This window comes from Haliaeetus albicilla, chromosome 27 (assembly GCF_947461875.1).
Source record: "Haliaeetus albicilla chromosome 27, bHalAlb1.1, whole genome shotgun sequence".
Taxonomy (NCBI): Eukaryota; Metazoa; Chordata; class Aves; order Accipitriformes; family Accipitridae; genus Haliaeetus; species Haliaeetus albicilla.
In genome coordinates this window covers 22634959-22647959 of record NC_091509.1, presented here as the reverse complement: position 1 = coordinate 22647959, position 13001 = coordinate 22634959, and the positions used below count along the sequence as shown (strand labels likewise).

The 13001-nt window shown below is 44.4% G+C and overlaps 2 protein-coding genes across 4 annotated transcripts in view; one reads left to right on the top strand and one right to left on the bottom strand.

The window, feature by feature from the left end:
• Window positions 1–13001, top strand: part of LARS1 (leucyl-tRNA synthetase 1) — a 349414-nt gene that overhangs the window by 55829 nt on the left and 280584 nt on the right. The gene's annotated exons all lie outside the window — the stretch shown is intronic.
• STK32A (serine/threonine kinase 32A) overlaps window positions 1–13001 on the bottom strand; it is a 36026-nt gene that overhangs the window by 7850 nt on the left and 15175 nt on the right. For all 3 annotated transcript variants that reach the window (XM_069772335.1, XM_069772334.1, XM_069772333.1), the window contains 4 exons: window positions 12423–12596; window positions 8872–8909; window positions 3879–3968; window positions 233–330 (listed from right to left, as the gene is read on the bottom strand). In XM_069772335.1, the coding sequence (XP_069628436.1) occupies window positions 233–330; window positions 3879–3968; window positions 8872–8909; window positions 12423–12596 (400 nt within the window). The remainder of the gene's footprint in view (window positions 1–232; window positions 331–3878; window positions 3969–8871; window positions 8910–12422; window positions 12597–13001) is intronic.

The window sequence follows — 13001 nt, the reverse complement described above, 5'->3', positions numbered from 1 at the left end:
CTCAGCGGGGAACTGTCATGACATGCTATTCTGTATTGTGACAGCTTCTCTGAGCTCTTAGCTGTGATCACAAGAACTCTGGTGAAGATGTGGTTTCTGCTTCTTATGCTGTAATAACCCTTAAAGCCTTGAACTTGGCTCGGCCCTTTCACCCCTGGTACAAGGCATTAACTTTTCCAACAGAGTGTTTAATGAAAGAGACGGATGGAGACAGGAGCCGCGCGCACAGTACCCGTGTCCTGAGCAGCTCATAGGCGGTGATTCCCAATGACCACCAGTCCACAGCAAAGGAATAGCCAGTGGGTTTTGTGGAGTTAAACATTTCAGGTGCTGTGAAATACAGAAAAAGGAAAGTTTGCCTTGCTGCAATCTCAAGTGGAAATGAGCAACACAGAATGCTTGATCCATGCCACAGAGAGCATCCCTGTTATTCTGCCTAGGACACAAATTAGCATATTACCCATTACCACGTCTTTGATAATTTCTGCTTTTTTCTTCAGAACAATGGCATATGGCTGGTAGATTGGGCCTTTACCAAAACACTGCTGAGGTGGACACGAATCAGAATGCATGGGTTTCCTTGCAGCAATTCATCTTTTGGTCTTTGTTAGGTTCCTCGACTGCTGTCTCAGCCTTGCAGTGCAGAAACATCCCACACTGAGAAGCCTCAATGCGGAGGGAAGAGCAAACACCCGTGTGTGCAAACCACCCTGACGAGCACGGTGCAGCCCGTTGCTGCTGCTCCCTGCAGCTGCATGGCAGGACCTGCCGACCTCACGTCCTGCTCGGCACCGAGCGCCGTCTCAGTGTGAGCCAGACCTGACCCAGTTCCCAGCACACCAACTTAGCCCACATATTTGCCTGTCCTGGGAACAGATACACCTTGAAACCTTGACCCTGCTGACTAACCACATGTGCAATTAGCATGGTACGAAACTTCTACTGTGTTAAAAACCAAACAAATGTTTCAGCTCCTCTGTGCCTTACTCTCCCCACCGGTGAAATGGGACTGTCAATAATTTCTACTTCAATGGACTGTTACAAAACTTAATTGATTAATGTGTGTAAATGATGGGATGGCCTTGAGAAACAGGTATACTATCACCTTTGTAACTGGAATGTTTAATGTTCAATAAACACAATCCAATTCATTTGGATTATAGTATGTTTCATACAACTCCTGTAATCACTAAGAGATTCACCAATTAATTTCCTACATTGTACAAAGCACTAAAAATCCAAGTGGCGTAGAGCCCTTCCAGCGCAGCCATGCTCCTGCTTCTGGGGCACCCAAGAGCCCCATGGTCCCCTCCACATGCATCTCTCAGTGCTCCTCTGCCCTCAAAGCTCAAAAAGAATAAAACTCCTTTTGCTGACACAGGACTTGCCTGTTATCCCACAGTAAATGTTCTTTGGAATAAGGACTAACCCTAATTCACTGAATCTAGGCATAAAATTGGCCTGAGTTAACTCCTCACGTGCCCCAGAAAGCCCTCAGCTAGTGCTCAGTAGATCTTCACATTGGAAAGCTGTTCCCGGTCCACTCGTATCTCTTTGTTCATATTTAAAGTACTTCAATCTGGCAGAGCCTAAATACAGCCTCACAGAGTGAATAAAAGCAGCTCCTTAGAAACATTAATATGCGGCGTAAATGTAGACATAGTGCCAACTGCACCCTTGGCAGGGAAAAGCAAATTTTAACTGAACGAAGCCTGAGACCACAGCTTTTTAGGAGGTTACCAGGCTAATAGGAAGTGGGTGGAGGCACAGACTGAAATGCTCTTTCTTAACCAATAAATTTCCCTTTTGAGAGTAAGGAAAAAAATATTGTAGGATTTTTGTGTGAGCTGGGAGGCAAGAATTGCTCTAAAAAAACAAAACAGGGAGCAATGCTTTCTTTTTGTGCATGTTTTCCTTTTTAAAAGGATTGCACCGGTGATGCAAAGGTGAAAGGTCAACTTGGTCATCTTGATAAAAAGGAGATTCCCAGGGGATCACTCTAAGGGATTTGGCTGTGCAACAGCTGTAGGGAGGCTCATTATTTAGGGCTGAGAGACAGTGTTACTGCATATGAAAGTATGTATTTTGTGTGGGAGGGGTTGTGTTAGCTGTATAGAAATGCTTTTGAGTATTTTTGCTTCAGTTAGGAAAGTTGAATTTATGGTTACAAAGACTTTTCTGTGTCATGTTTGCACAGGAGTTCTTTTAGCATTAGCTCAGGATATTTGTCTCTGGTTCATTACCTGCATGCTCTGGCCCCAATTCCTCCCAGGTATGTCAATGTTATTTTGCTTTATGTTTATTAACTGTGCTTGTGTGGTAAGTATCAAGTGGGTCTCTTACTGTCTAGAAGTCAGCTGCTTCACTGATTTGGATAGTAAGTGAACAGAAGTAAGTTTTCTGTACTCCCCTTACAAAGCAGAAAAGAAGCAAATCTTTTTGAGTACTAGGGAAACAAGGTCTGCACAGGGAGCAATGACTGTGTGTCTTCCTTCCATGCGTGCATGTTGATTTGCTGATGAAAACTGTTCCTCCAGCTGACCCAAGGCTGCTGTGGAGTCATCCACCCACCCCAGAGTCACTTTGCCACACGGAATAGCCCCCCATGCACTCCTACAGCTGCCTGACAAGTGTTCTTGCCTGGGACTAGTCCCATACCATTGCCTGGAGATAAAAACCTTCCTAAAAACTGCATTTTTTTGTGAACTGAAGAAAGAAGGGGAAGGGGATGGTATGCAACCAGCCCAGATACTCAGCTCCATGGGTACCTGGAGGCTGGTACCATACTGCAATAGCACCAACAGTGTACTCCATATGGCACCAGCATGCAGATGGGCTGAGCACTGGGGAACCGACTCAACAGCCCTCCAGAGCCAGGCTGTGGCTTTACCTTCCATACACCTCCGTTTCCAGGGCTGCACGTGGCTGGTTTTCACTTGTTGGCAGAAATAGCCATGTCTACTGCTACTGGCAATGTAGGTACAATATCAGAGCTTTTCAGAAAGACTGAAAAATAGGCTCAGCATTTATCTTCCAATTGTGGCAGCCACTTCTGCACCAGCTGTGCCTTGCTTTCCTACGGGCAACGCACATCCATCACCACTGTGCTCTGCAGCCTCCAGTTACAATAAATTGCCCTCCTGTCCTGCTGTTTGAAGACAGGATGCCGCCCTCAGTGGTGGAGATGAGACCTAAAGCCTCACTTGCCTTTTTCTGTGTCAGCCTGACACTAGAACATGGGCTCTTCCCTACCGCACCAAACAGATGCTGTAGCCCAGGAAAACTGTGAGCCTTAAGTCCACTCACTTGGTGTAAACAGAGAGTGATGCTAGCTTTTAAAGCAGGCAGTTTTATAAAAATTCAAATTATTGCTAGTGATGCAGCAGTGTAAGACTTGTGCTAATGTACTGAGGGACCAAATACAAGCCTTTGTGCTTCATTTTCCTTCTCAAGGGTAGGGTAGCAAGAACATTTCATCATTGCTACATGGCTTGACTGCTGCTTGTGAAACGCTCTGAGATCTCAAGAGTGCAACTATCTTATTTTATAATCAAAAACATGCTGTACAGTATGGCATAACGGCACTAAAATCTGCATTTGCAGTATGCTTGCTTTCGTCTGGTGTGTGAAATCAGTAGACGGACACACATTTTCCAGCTGCATCAGGGTGCTACTGGGGAGGGACTCCCGCCACGCTCCCCCACAGCACCTCTCGAGGTTGTTCCTCATATCAAACAAATCCATGTGTTTTGTTACATACCAGGAAGAAAAGAGTTCAAACTCTCATCCAAAAGGACCTCATCTGTATCCCACCACAGCTGGCAAATCAAGCCCATAAAATGGTAATTCAAGAATACATAATTGTCATTGGTTCTTACCCATATACGGCTTTGTGCCAGCAATGGTGGTGACTTGTATTTCTTTAGTCAGCATCGTGGCAATATTGAAATCGGTGATGTGCACGTGTCCTGAAAGACAGAGGTTAATATGTAACTTGATTTGCTTTAATTTTGCATGAGAAGCAGCTTTGAATCAGAAACTTAAACTAAAATACTCTATGGAAAGGAGTTTCCAGGAAAAAAATATTCTGGTGGGAGAACTGATAGAAAATATTTCAGCTTGCAGGCTGCTTACAGATGGATCTTGTTACATCAAATATCCCCTTATTTACCCTTTGGGGAGCAAAAAAACCCGGAGTTCTCCAGGAAGTAATTTAATGATGACTGTTTTGAGTCTTCCTAAATTTGGGGGGGGGGGCGGGGAAGAGAACTGAACTTTTCTCACAGAAAAAATTCCACTGTTTTTGGGGAAAAAAAAAAATCCTTGATATTTTTGGCTTTCTAGCTATTTGCCCTTTGGTGTTCCCAGGTACTAAGGACTCTCTCCATTTTCCTCTTTAGAGGATGTCTCTAGAATGGAAAAAACCACCTTTGGCAGCAAGCAAAAAAGCCTTGCACAAGAAATTTAAACATCATGAAAACAGCCTTGGGGGGTCGGAATGGTTTCTGCTGTCACTGCTACAATATGCACAACTGCTGCCTGCAAACTGGAAAGGAAATAAGAGAGATGGATGTGATTTGCAAGGTTGAGAAAGGAAATGCTTCCACCTAGCTCTTGCCTGCGCTTTTACTCGCGCCTTTTTTTTTGCAAGCACTTAATTTATTATTCTTTATTCACTAAACTCGTATCAGTGAGCAGACCAGCCATGTACAGCAGTACAGGTGATCAATACAAGGCTGGCTTCACTGAAGGGAACTTCTTTGAAACTTGTGGGTTAGTTCAGCCCAATTCTTCTGATTAAATGCCGGCAGTCTTTTCTTCTTCCTGACCTCATGCATCTTCTCCTAAGGCACTGAACTTGCTTGTCCCTGACAAAGGTAGGCTCATTATCAAAAGCATCAGATGTTTTGTATGTCGTGTTCTGCAGACTCATCACCCTCCTCTGCAATAATAGAGGGTGGCTGAATTGCTGTTGTTTCCTCTAACCACAGAGATCAAATCAAAGTGCTCTCTACTGATGGAGATGCTATGACAATACCGCCCTCAGTCATTAGCTTCAACAGCTAGAAATTCACTGCTGCTTTAGTTCATGAGTTAAGGTAGAGTAAGATCACCTTTCTATATCTTGAGCTTGAAGGAAGAAAGGAAAACTTGAGATCCCTCTGGTGAGCCATGGGCACTGCTGGGAGAGCATGAGCGAGGTGTCAGAGCTCACCTCTCACATGGCACCCGACTGATCTCTCAAGAGCAAGTGTCCCTCCTTGCAGCTTAGCCTGCTTTACAGAATCAGCCAGGCCCTCTCTTCTTTGGTCTGCCCACTAAAGAACAGGCGTCAAATTGCTGGGGAGTACTTGAGAGAAAAGAATGACACACAACTGTCTTCTCTGGATATGTCCTCTACATCCTTGCATTGTTTTTTCTTTCATCTCCAGCTCTCTTTCCACTTTGCAGGGAGCTGTTTTCATAAATATGAATCATAAAGACTTATCAAGAATTCGATATTCCAAGCACAAACATGCCTTTCCCTGGCTGCACCTTTTAAGTTATTCACTTCAAATAAATCACAAGTTTTGTAAACTAGCCCACTTGGGAAATTACCAAATCAAGCCAATGAGGCTGAGGAAGGCAGCTCTGGCCGGTGCGAGGAGGCTGAACAGTGATGACAGTGTTACAGAATGGGGTGGACTGGGCTACAAGGGATGGCACCTACTGGTAACCAAGAGGGATGGGCTGGGTTTTGCTGCTGGCCTTTAGGGTCCAACTTTAAGGCAATCTCCTGACTGCTCAGCATCTCTAACTGCAGTCAGTTTCAAAACAGCACAGCCAGAGCTGTACTCTGGGCACCGTGTCCTTCCCAAAGCTCATCCTGTCTGCCTGAAATTGGCACTTTCAGACCAAGCCTTTGGTTCTGCATTAAGGCAAAGAATTTTCTTATTATATTCAGCACCTCTGCTACTACATAATTCCTTCACCTTTGGTGCAAAAAATATAATGCTTCTGCAGATTCAACTAAGATAACATTTTAAAGAATATGAAACTAGAGACATTAGGAGCTGTGGAGTATGGAGGCTCTTGGACAGACTGTGCCGTAACTTTCTGATCTGAGATAAGAAAGCAAATGGGCTATGCATGCAGTGCCTGCATTGGCATTAACTCACCCATTTTTAGCAGTGCCCTCAAGAACCTTTTGGCAGTGGTACAAGAAATAATACTGATCAAAGCCATTACAGGGCTCTTGCAAAAAACCTCTCAGTTTTACTAGAGATAAAACTGAGCTTTTCTTCAATTTTATTAGACAAATGACCTGGCCAAAAACTCCTGATAAATTAGTCACAATTCCTGGAAACTGCCATCTGTTATATCCTTTTATTCCCAGGTGAGCTGTGCTGTCATTGAGCCAAATCGATAAACTTACCATTAAAGAAGGAAATCACTTTGTGCTTGGAATGACTGTTGAAGGTGGTCATCTGCTGAGGATTTTTTCATTGTGGGACTGATCCCAATCTCTGATATTGAACAACTGCTTTATTTGTTGTACAGAAAGACATTTGCCAGATATTCCACTTTATTTATGGCTCACTTTAATTTCTTAGCTGAAACTGATATGGTAATACAGAATGTCACCAACCAGGGTGACAGAGGCAAACATATGAGGTGTGTACCAAGTTCATGACAGTCAGCAGCAGAACACATTTCAACACGTGGCATCAAGAGAGGCATTTGTACTATCAAAAACTTGAATCAGCCTCCTACGCAAAGATCAGATGGTGTGCACAAGGGGTCCCACAGCCTCATCAGTGATTAACACCAGCAAAAAGGGTGCTGAGGTTTGTAACAGACATGGGCCTCTTTTGATATGTAAATCTGAAAGGGTGAAGGAGTCACAGCTGGAAAGGAAGATGGGCCAAAGGGCAGAATTATGGGGCAAGAGTCTGAAAAATGAAGGACTGAAGTCTGATTGCTGAAGGTCTTCAGGTGCTTCATACTCTCAGGGGACTGATCTCAATCAAGAACATTATAAAAAAATTGGTGTTAGCAAACAGCATATATTTTGTGATCACAGTTGTGAAAGCCTGGTAAAGGGAGAGGAGAGAGAATGGGGAGCGGCAGCTCTGTTCCATGGGGAAAGAGATACTGAAGAACAAGCACAATCTACTAGGCTAAATACAGATAAACATGCTACAATAACAGTTGCTCTGGGGACAAGAAGTTGAACTGTGTGTGCACAAAGCTTTCTGTAGGCATGCGAGGACACACCTTTGCTGCCATGGATGAAGAAAAGAAATACTACAAGTCATAGTCAGAAGGACACTGAAGTCAAGGGTACATCCACAGAAAATAACTGAAACCTCTGCAACAGACAGTTAAAACATCACAGCGAGCAGAGAATAGGCTCAAAAATCAACCTAAATTGCAGTGTCATTATAGAAGTTTGCCCTGCTGAGCTGAATGCAACTGCAGAGGCAAGCAGAGCTTTTTCCTGTCTGTTTTTTCCCCCTCTTTGGGGAATGCTGACCTACATTTCCATGGCTCTAGTGGTCCCAGCTCCCTCCAGAGTGGCTGTGTCACCCCATTCCTACGAGGCGCAGAGATTCTTGGAAGATGGTGGGAGGTCACTCAAGAGGGTCCGCTGGTGAGGACCGACTGAACGCGGCACCACGCAGCGCTGGCTGGCAGGGCAGCCCTGGAGCCACGGCAGTGCCGGGAGCCTGGCCCTGGCCGGCCGAGCAGGTCCACGGCACATCGGTGGACATGGTGGGACAGAGGAGGGAGGACAGGTCTCTGCATCCGTCTGTGCATGAGGCAACAGCAGGAGAAGCACTGGGAAAGGCAGGAGAGAGGCTACTGCACTTGGAGACAGAAGCAGCTTTGCTGACAGCTCCTAAATAAATAATTAGCTAGCACTTTGAAATTACAGGTCATATGCAAAACTGGTAGAGTCTGGGCTCCGGTGCTGCCAGGCAACCCTAGTCACACACAAGAGCCACGGCAATTCCTCGGGAGCTTCAGCATCTCTATTACAGCCTCTGAAATGATAATGAATTCAGATACGCCTTGTCCCTGCACTGACTTTTTCTCTTCGAGTGCCTTGCTGTAGTTGCTAATGAAGATTTCTCACAACAAGCCAGTTACACGGATTTTCAAAAAAAAAATGAAATGACAAAGTGTTTTTCTAATGAGTTAAAAGCTAATAAATATCAGACAATGCTTCACTGTGAGAGCTTTGCCAGGACAAAAAAAATGTGTCTAGAGAGTAATGCTAGAATACAGTTAGAGTTTTGCCTGAGAAAAAGACTAAAGAAAAAATTATAGCAACACCTATAATATACCCAGCCCCAAATCCTCTTTGGAGCTCCCTCCCAGTGTCAAATACTCAAGGAAAAAGAAAATACCTGAATGAAGATTATCTATTCAACTATAATTCATTCTGTTTGCGAGCATACGTTACACACAGCCTGCAATTATATGAGTATTTCCAGTCAAATGATTACATTTTGAGTAAGTTTTAAGCAAGAGCCAAGAAGGTCTTAAAATAAGGTCTGCTAGGCAACTGACCACAAGCAGCACAAAATGTGTCATCCCTGCCAATGCCTTCTAGGGACACCATGAGGTCAGTCAGTCAAAGGAGGTGTTGATCAAACACTAATATACCCCCAGAAATACCGCAGCATCACAGGGTGCCCAGTGCCCTGAAGGTACAAGACACCACTGCTCAAAAAGCAAAAGACAGCAACCAAAGCACGAAAGGATGGTCCCACAGAAAGCAACACAAAATGAGGAGAACAGCAGGCACCTAAACTTTAACTTGGATGTCCCATTTCTGACTCTGCTTTTATGCATATGCATGACCACAAAGCAACTGGCACTTACCATGCTCATCCAGTAAAATGTTGTCAGGCTTGATGTCTCTAAGAGAAAAGGCAGAGAAGGGGAGACAGCCATTAGCCTAGAAAAGTGGCATGAAACAAGGCTGCAAAGACTAGGAAAGCCCAGGCTCTGGAGGACACACTTCCAGAGGCATCATGCCCTAGAAGGTGTCTCTGCTGGGGCATTGTCTCTGATATGCCTAAATTAAACCCTGCAGGAACAAGAGAATGACTAATCAAACAACAGAAGCAGAAGTGGTGGTACAGGGCTATGGCTGTGAAGGCTGCTGTGGGTTGGACTATCAGCACTCAGGTAGTCCACCTACAACGTTAGAGCTTCTTTTTATCTTTTTCCTCCTTTTACTTCTTAATCTGTTTCAATAGTATATTGAGAGCTGTTCCCCATTTACTCAATAAAAATAAAATTATTTTAACACCTTTGTTGTAGAAACAAATGGGTTTCCCACAGTGTTTGTTCCTGAAAAAAAAACCCCAAAACAACAACCCCAAAATAATAATACCTATAGCAATGCTGTAGGGAATGTTTTCTGTTGAAGGGAGAAAGCATACACCTGATACACCTACTGTATTCACCTGAGCAACTTTACAAGACATTACCTGGTTTTAATGAGCTCATTACATCAGTCCCCATTCACCTGTTATCAGCTTGAGCCAGGCACCTGGCAATTTAATGCCCCATAAGGACACCGTCACATACACAAGGCAGGCACACATCCAACAACCCTGCACTGTCCTGATGCTTCCCACCAGGCCCTGGGGTTCAAAGCAAAGAAATGAGCAGGTTTAGGAATTTATCTTTAAAAATGCCATCAGTAAGTTAAAGTTTGAATTCACCTAACCACCTGGAATCAAGAAAAGACAGTATATCTAATTATCATATAATAGCTTACTGTTCTCCAGCATCTTCTCAGCCAAACTACTTCCAGTGGGTTATAAATACCAGCTACCTTCCTTGTGTCATCTCCCATCACACAGGTAAGCACAGGGACAGGCGTCTTTATCAAGAGAGTACGGGGCAGCATCAGGTAAGTGGCCATAAGTTTTCCCTGTAAGCACAGCAAAACTGTGCCACAGGTGAGAGCCAAACAGTCCAGATGGTCAGAAACACTGTATTTGATAGCAAAAATGGTGATGCCACACTTGGTATTTTTGAGAAAACACTAATTTAAGCAAAAACTTTAAGAAATGCTTCAGCAAAAAGAGTTTGAAAAAAAAGGATTCTTTGAATCCCTTGATACAAAAATATTTTCAGAGTTTTGAAATGAACCACAAAGGTTTTTGTTTCTCATCCAGTTTTCAACCTTTTTTTAATTATTATTTTTTTGTTTCCACTGGGGCCTTTTCTGATCTCACTCAGTCTCCTATGCAGCCTATGGAATTACACCAGCACAGTGAGATCACTCCCAGGATGCAAACAATGAACAGGGATAATTTTGTTTATTGATTATTTGTATATTTATTTTTATAAACTGGTTATAACATTTCCTAGCCTGAAAAAATTAACAAATATTTCCTATTCTTCTACATGTAGGTAGGAAATAATTCCAGCCATCAGTCTGTGTTTGCTGTCTCTGCACAGCTTTGTTCAGACAAAATAAGCAATCGCTCGCCTGTCTCCTAGTGTTCCCAATTACAGATGTTGCAGTGTAATTGATTCAGCTCAGTCACTTTATCAATCTAATACTGTCCCCCTGGGTTACAGTGTTAATTAAACAACTTGCAAATTTTACAGACTGCCATACATGTTTTGTCGTACTCAGTTCACCTTAAACACGTATAGCTGCTTGAAATACACATTGCAGCCTAAACTTTAGCTTCTCCCAGCTATATTTACAAATAACTCTCTGGGAAATCCCAGGAGTTTTGCCCTTTGGCTGTCCTCTTCGTGCCTGCCCTTAGGCTGCAGCCGTAGTGGGACGCCAGCCCACCCCTCGGCGATGCCGACGCCACGCGACTCGGAACGGGGACCGCAGCCCCTGGGCACCCTGCGCTCCCGCAGCTATCGTGTCTTTCCTCATTATGAGGAACAGTCTCCTTCTTGTGCAGACTTGTTCTTGCAGCATCGAATCTTGAAGAACCTCTAGCCCCTTAGTCCTACAAACACTACTACTAATTGTAAGACCTTACTAATAGAGAAGGATTTCTTCCCTGTGCTTCCCTTATACCTGTGCCCCACTCAGTTTGTTCAGGCCAAGCCAAGAGCGTGAGGATTTACCCCTCGCTGCCCCAGACAGCGACAGCTGACTCTGCATTTCACAATGTTTAATTCATGCTCATCCATTATTTGGTGCCGGCGAGCAGGTGCCCAGCGGAGAGGGCCAGCGCAATGCCCCCATCACCGCACACCGGCTTCGAGTCCCAGACCACAGCAGTGCCCACTGGAGCCTGAACGGGGCAGCTGGGATGGCCTGCCTGCCAAGATCAGGTGCATCAGAGTAGAAATCTATGCAGGTATAAACTAAAACAAGCAGCATGAAAGGTGAGACTCCTGAGAAAGTGGGAGCTATCCCCAAGGAGGTCTGGCTCCAACCGCAGTAGAGCAAAACCGCTCTGCGGCTCTCTACAGCTGCAGAGGATGTGCTACGGGCATGGCAAGCATCAGCCTTTCTGCTTTCACATCTTGGAAACGGCAGCCAAATGCTACAGACATGAACAGGCATTAATCTTCATCAGCCCTTCAACAGCATGTTCCTTCCCCTACTAACAACCAGGATCATTTCAATTTTAAATTTTGTACCATGCTTTACTGTTACATGTCACAAGAATGCTCTTCTGGAGTGATGTTTATAAATGAGATAATCTTCTCCCCACCTTTATTAACCCTTTGCTAGTCCCTCCCTGTTCATAGCCCCTGTTAGCAGCTACTAAGTCAAGACCCTTGGACCCCCGAGGTTTGCATTGCCCAGTACCACACTAGGAAACAGCTGCAGATCCGTCCGTCCGGAGCCAAACCTGCCTCTCCAACCAGGGAAAAGCTCTACCTCCTCTGTTATTTTGCAGGTCTTCAAACATGTGGGACAAGCTCAAATATTTTTTCACTGGCCATGAAAAATCTTGGTGGCCAAAAAGAAACTCCTACCACTTCTAGAAAGTGATTTAACCTCATACAGAAGAGAGCCATGTTTGGTCCCATTCCTTGTCTTTCAGGGCAGTACAGAGAGAGGAGCAAAAGAGAGACACCTTCAGGTGTGACAGCAGGGGAATTCTGAATGCTGATGCCTACCCTCCCTGGATCAGGATGGATACTAATGAGCTACAGCTAATTAAACCTATTAGAGACAGCTTTCTGCAGGATCAGCAAACAAATCAAACATGCTATATCATAGCTATCTCAGAGGGAGAAATAAGATGCTCTCTGTTGTATATGAAATGCTCTTCTTTGGGAAGCCTAGTGTTTTACATAAAAGCAAACATATGTGGGAGAATATTTTGTTTAGCTCTTAAGCTTCTATTTGTTCTTTCATGTCAAAGAGGAACAAGTCTGCCCCTACTGCAGTCTACAAGCATCAGTCCACCTGTGAGGTCCCAGCTGACCTGTGGATGATGTGTCTGCTCTGGAGATAGTCAAGGGCCAGCACCAGCTCACAGATGAAGAGTTTCACAGTGCCTTCTTGGAACCGCACGTTTTGCTGGAGATGGTAACGCAGGTCCCCTCCAAGCAACAGGTCTACAACCATGAACATATCTTCTTCATCCTGGAATGAGTACCTAAAATGGCATAAGAGTGGTTCAAGGATAACAATATTGAAAAAAGACAGGCTGTAAAGGGACATATGGTACCTCTGGGAATACTCATCATTTCCTGGAACTTTTTCACTTGGGAAATAATAATTTCCTGACTTTCCCATGCTCCATTTCCCACTGCGACTGAATTCGTATTGTCATACTTGAGATGAAAATAATTTAGCTTCAGATCCATAACAGAGTCAGAGCAGCTTGTATGAACAACTACCAGCAGGCCCACTAGAAGAACAGGAACCCAACATTTTTATGTTGAACTTGTTACTACCAGCCACTTCAAAAACAAAGCCACATCCAACCCCTCCCAAACCCACTACTCTAACGCAGCCTGCTGCCGATTTCCTCCCCCTAAGTGTTGTGAAGGGAGATGGA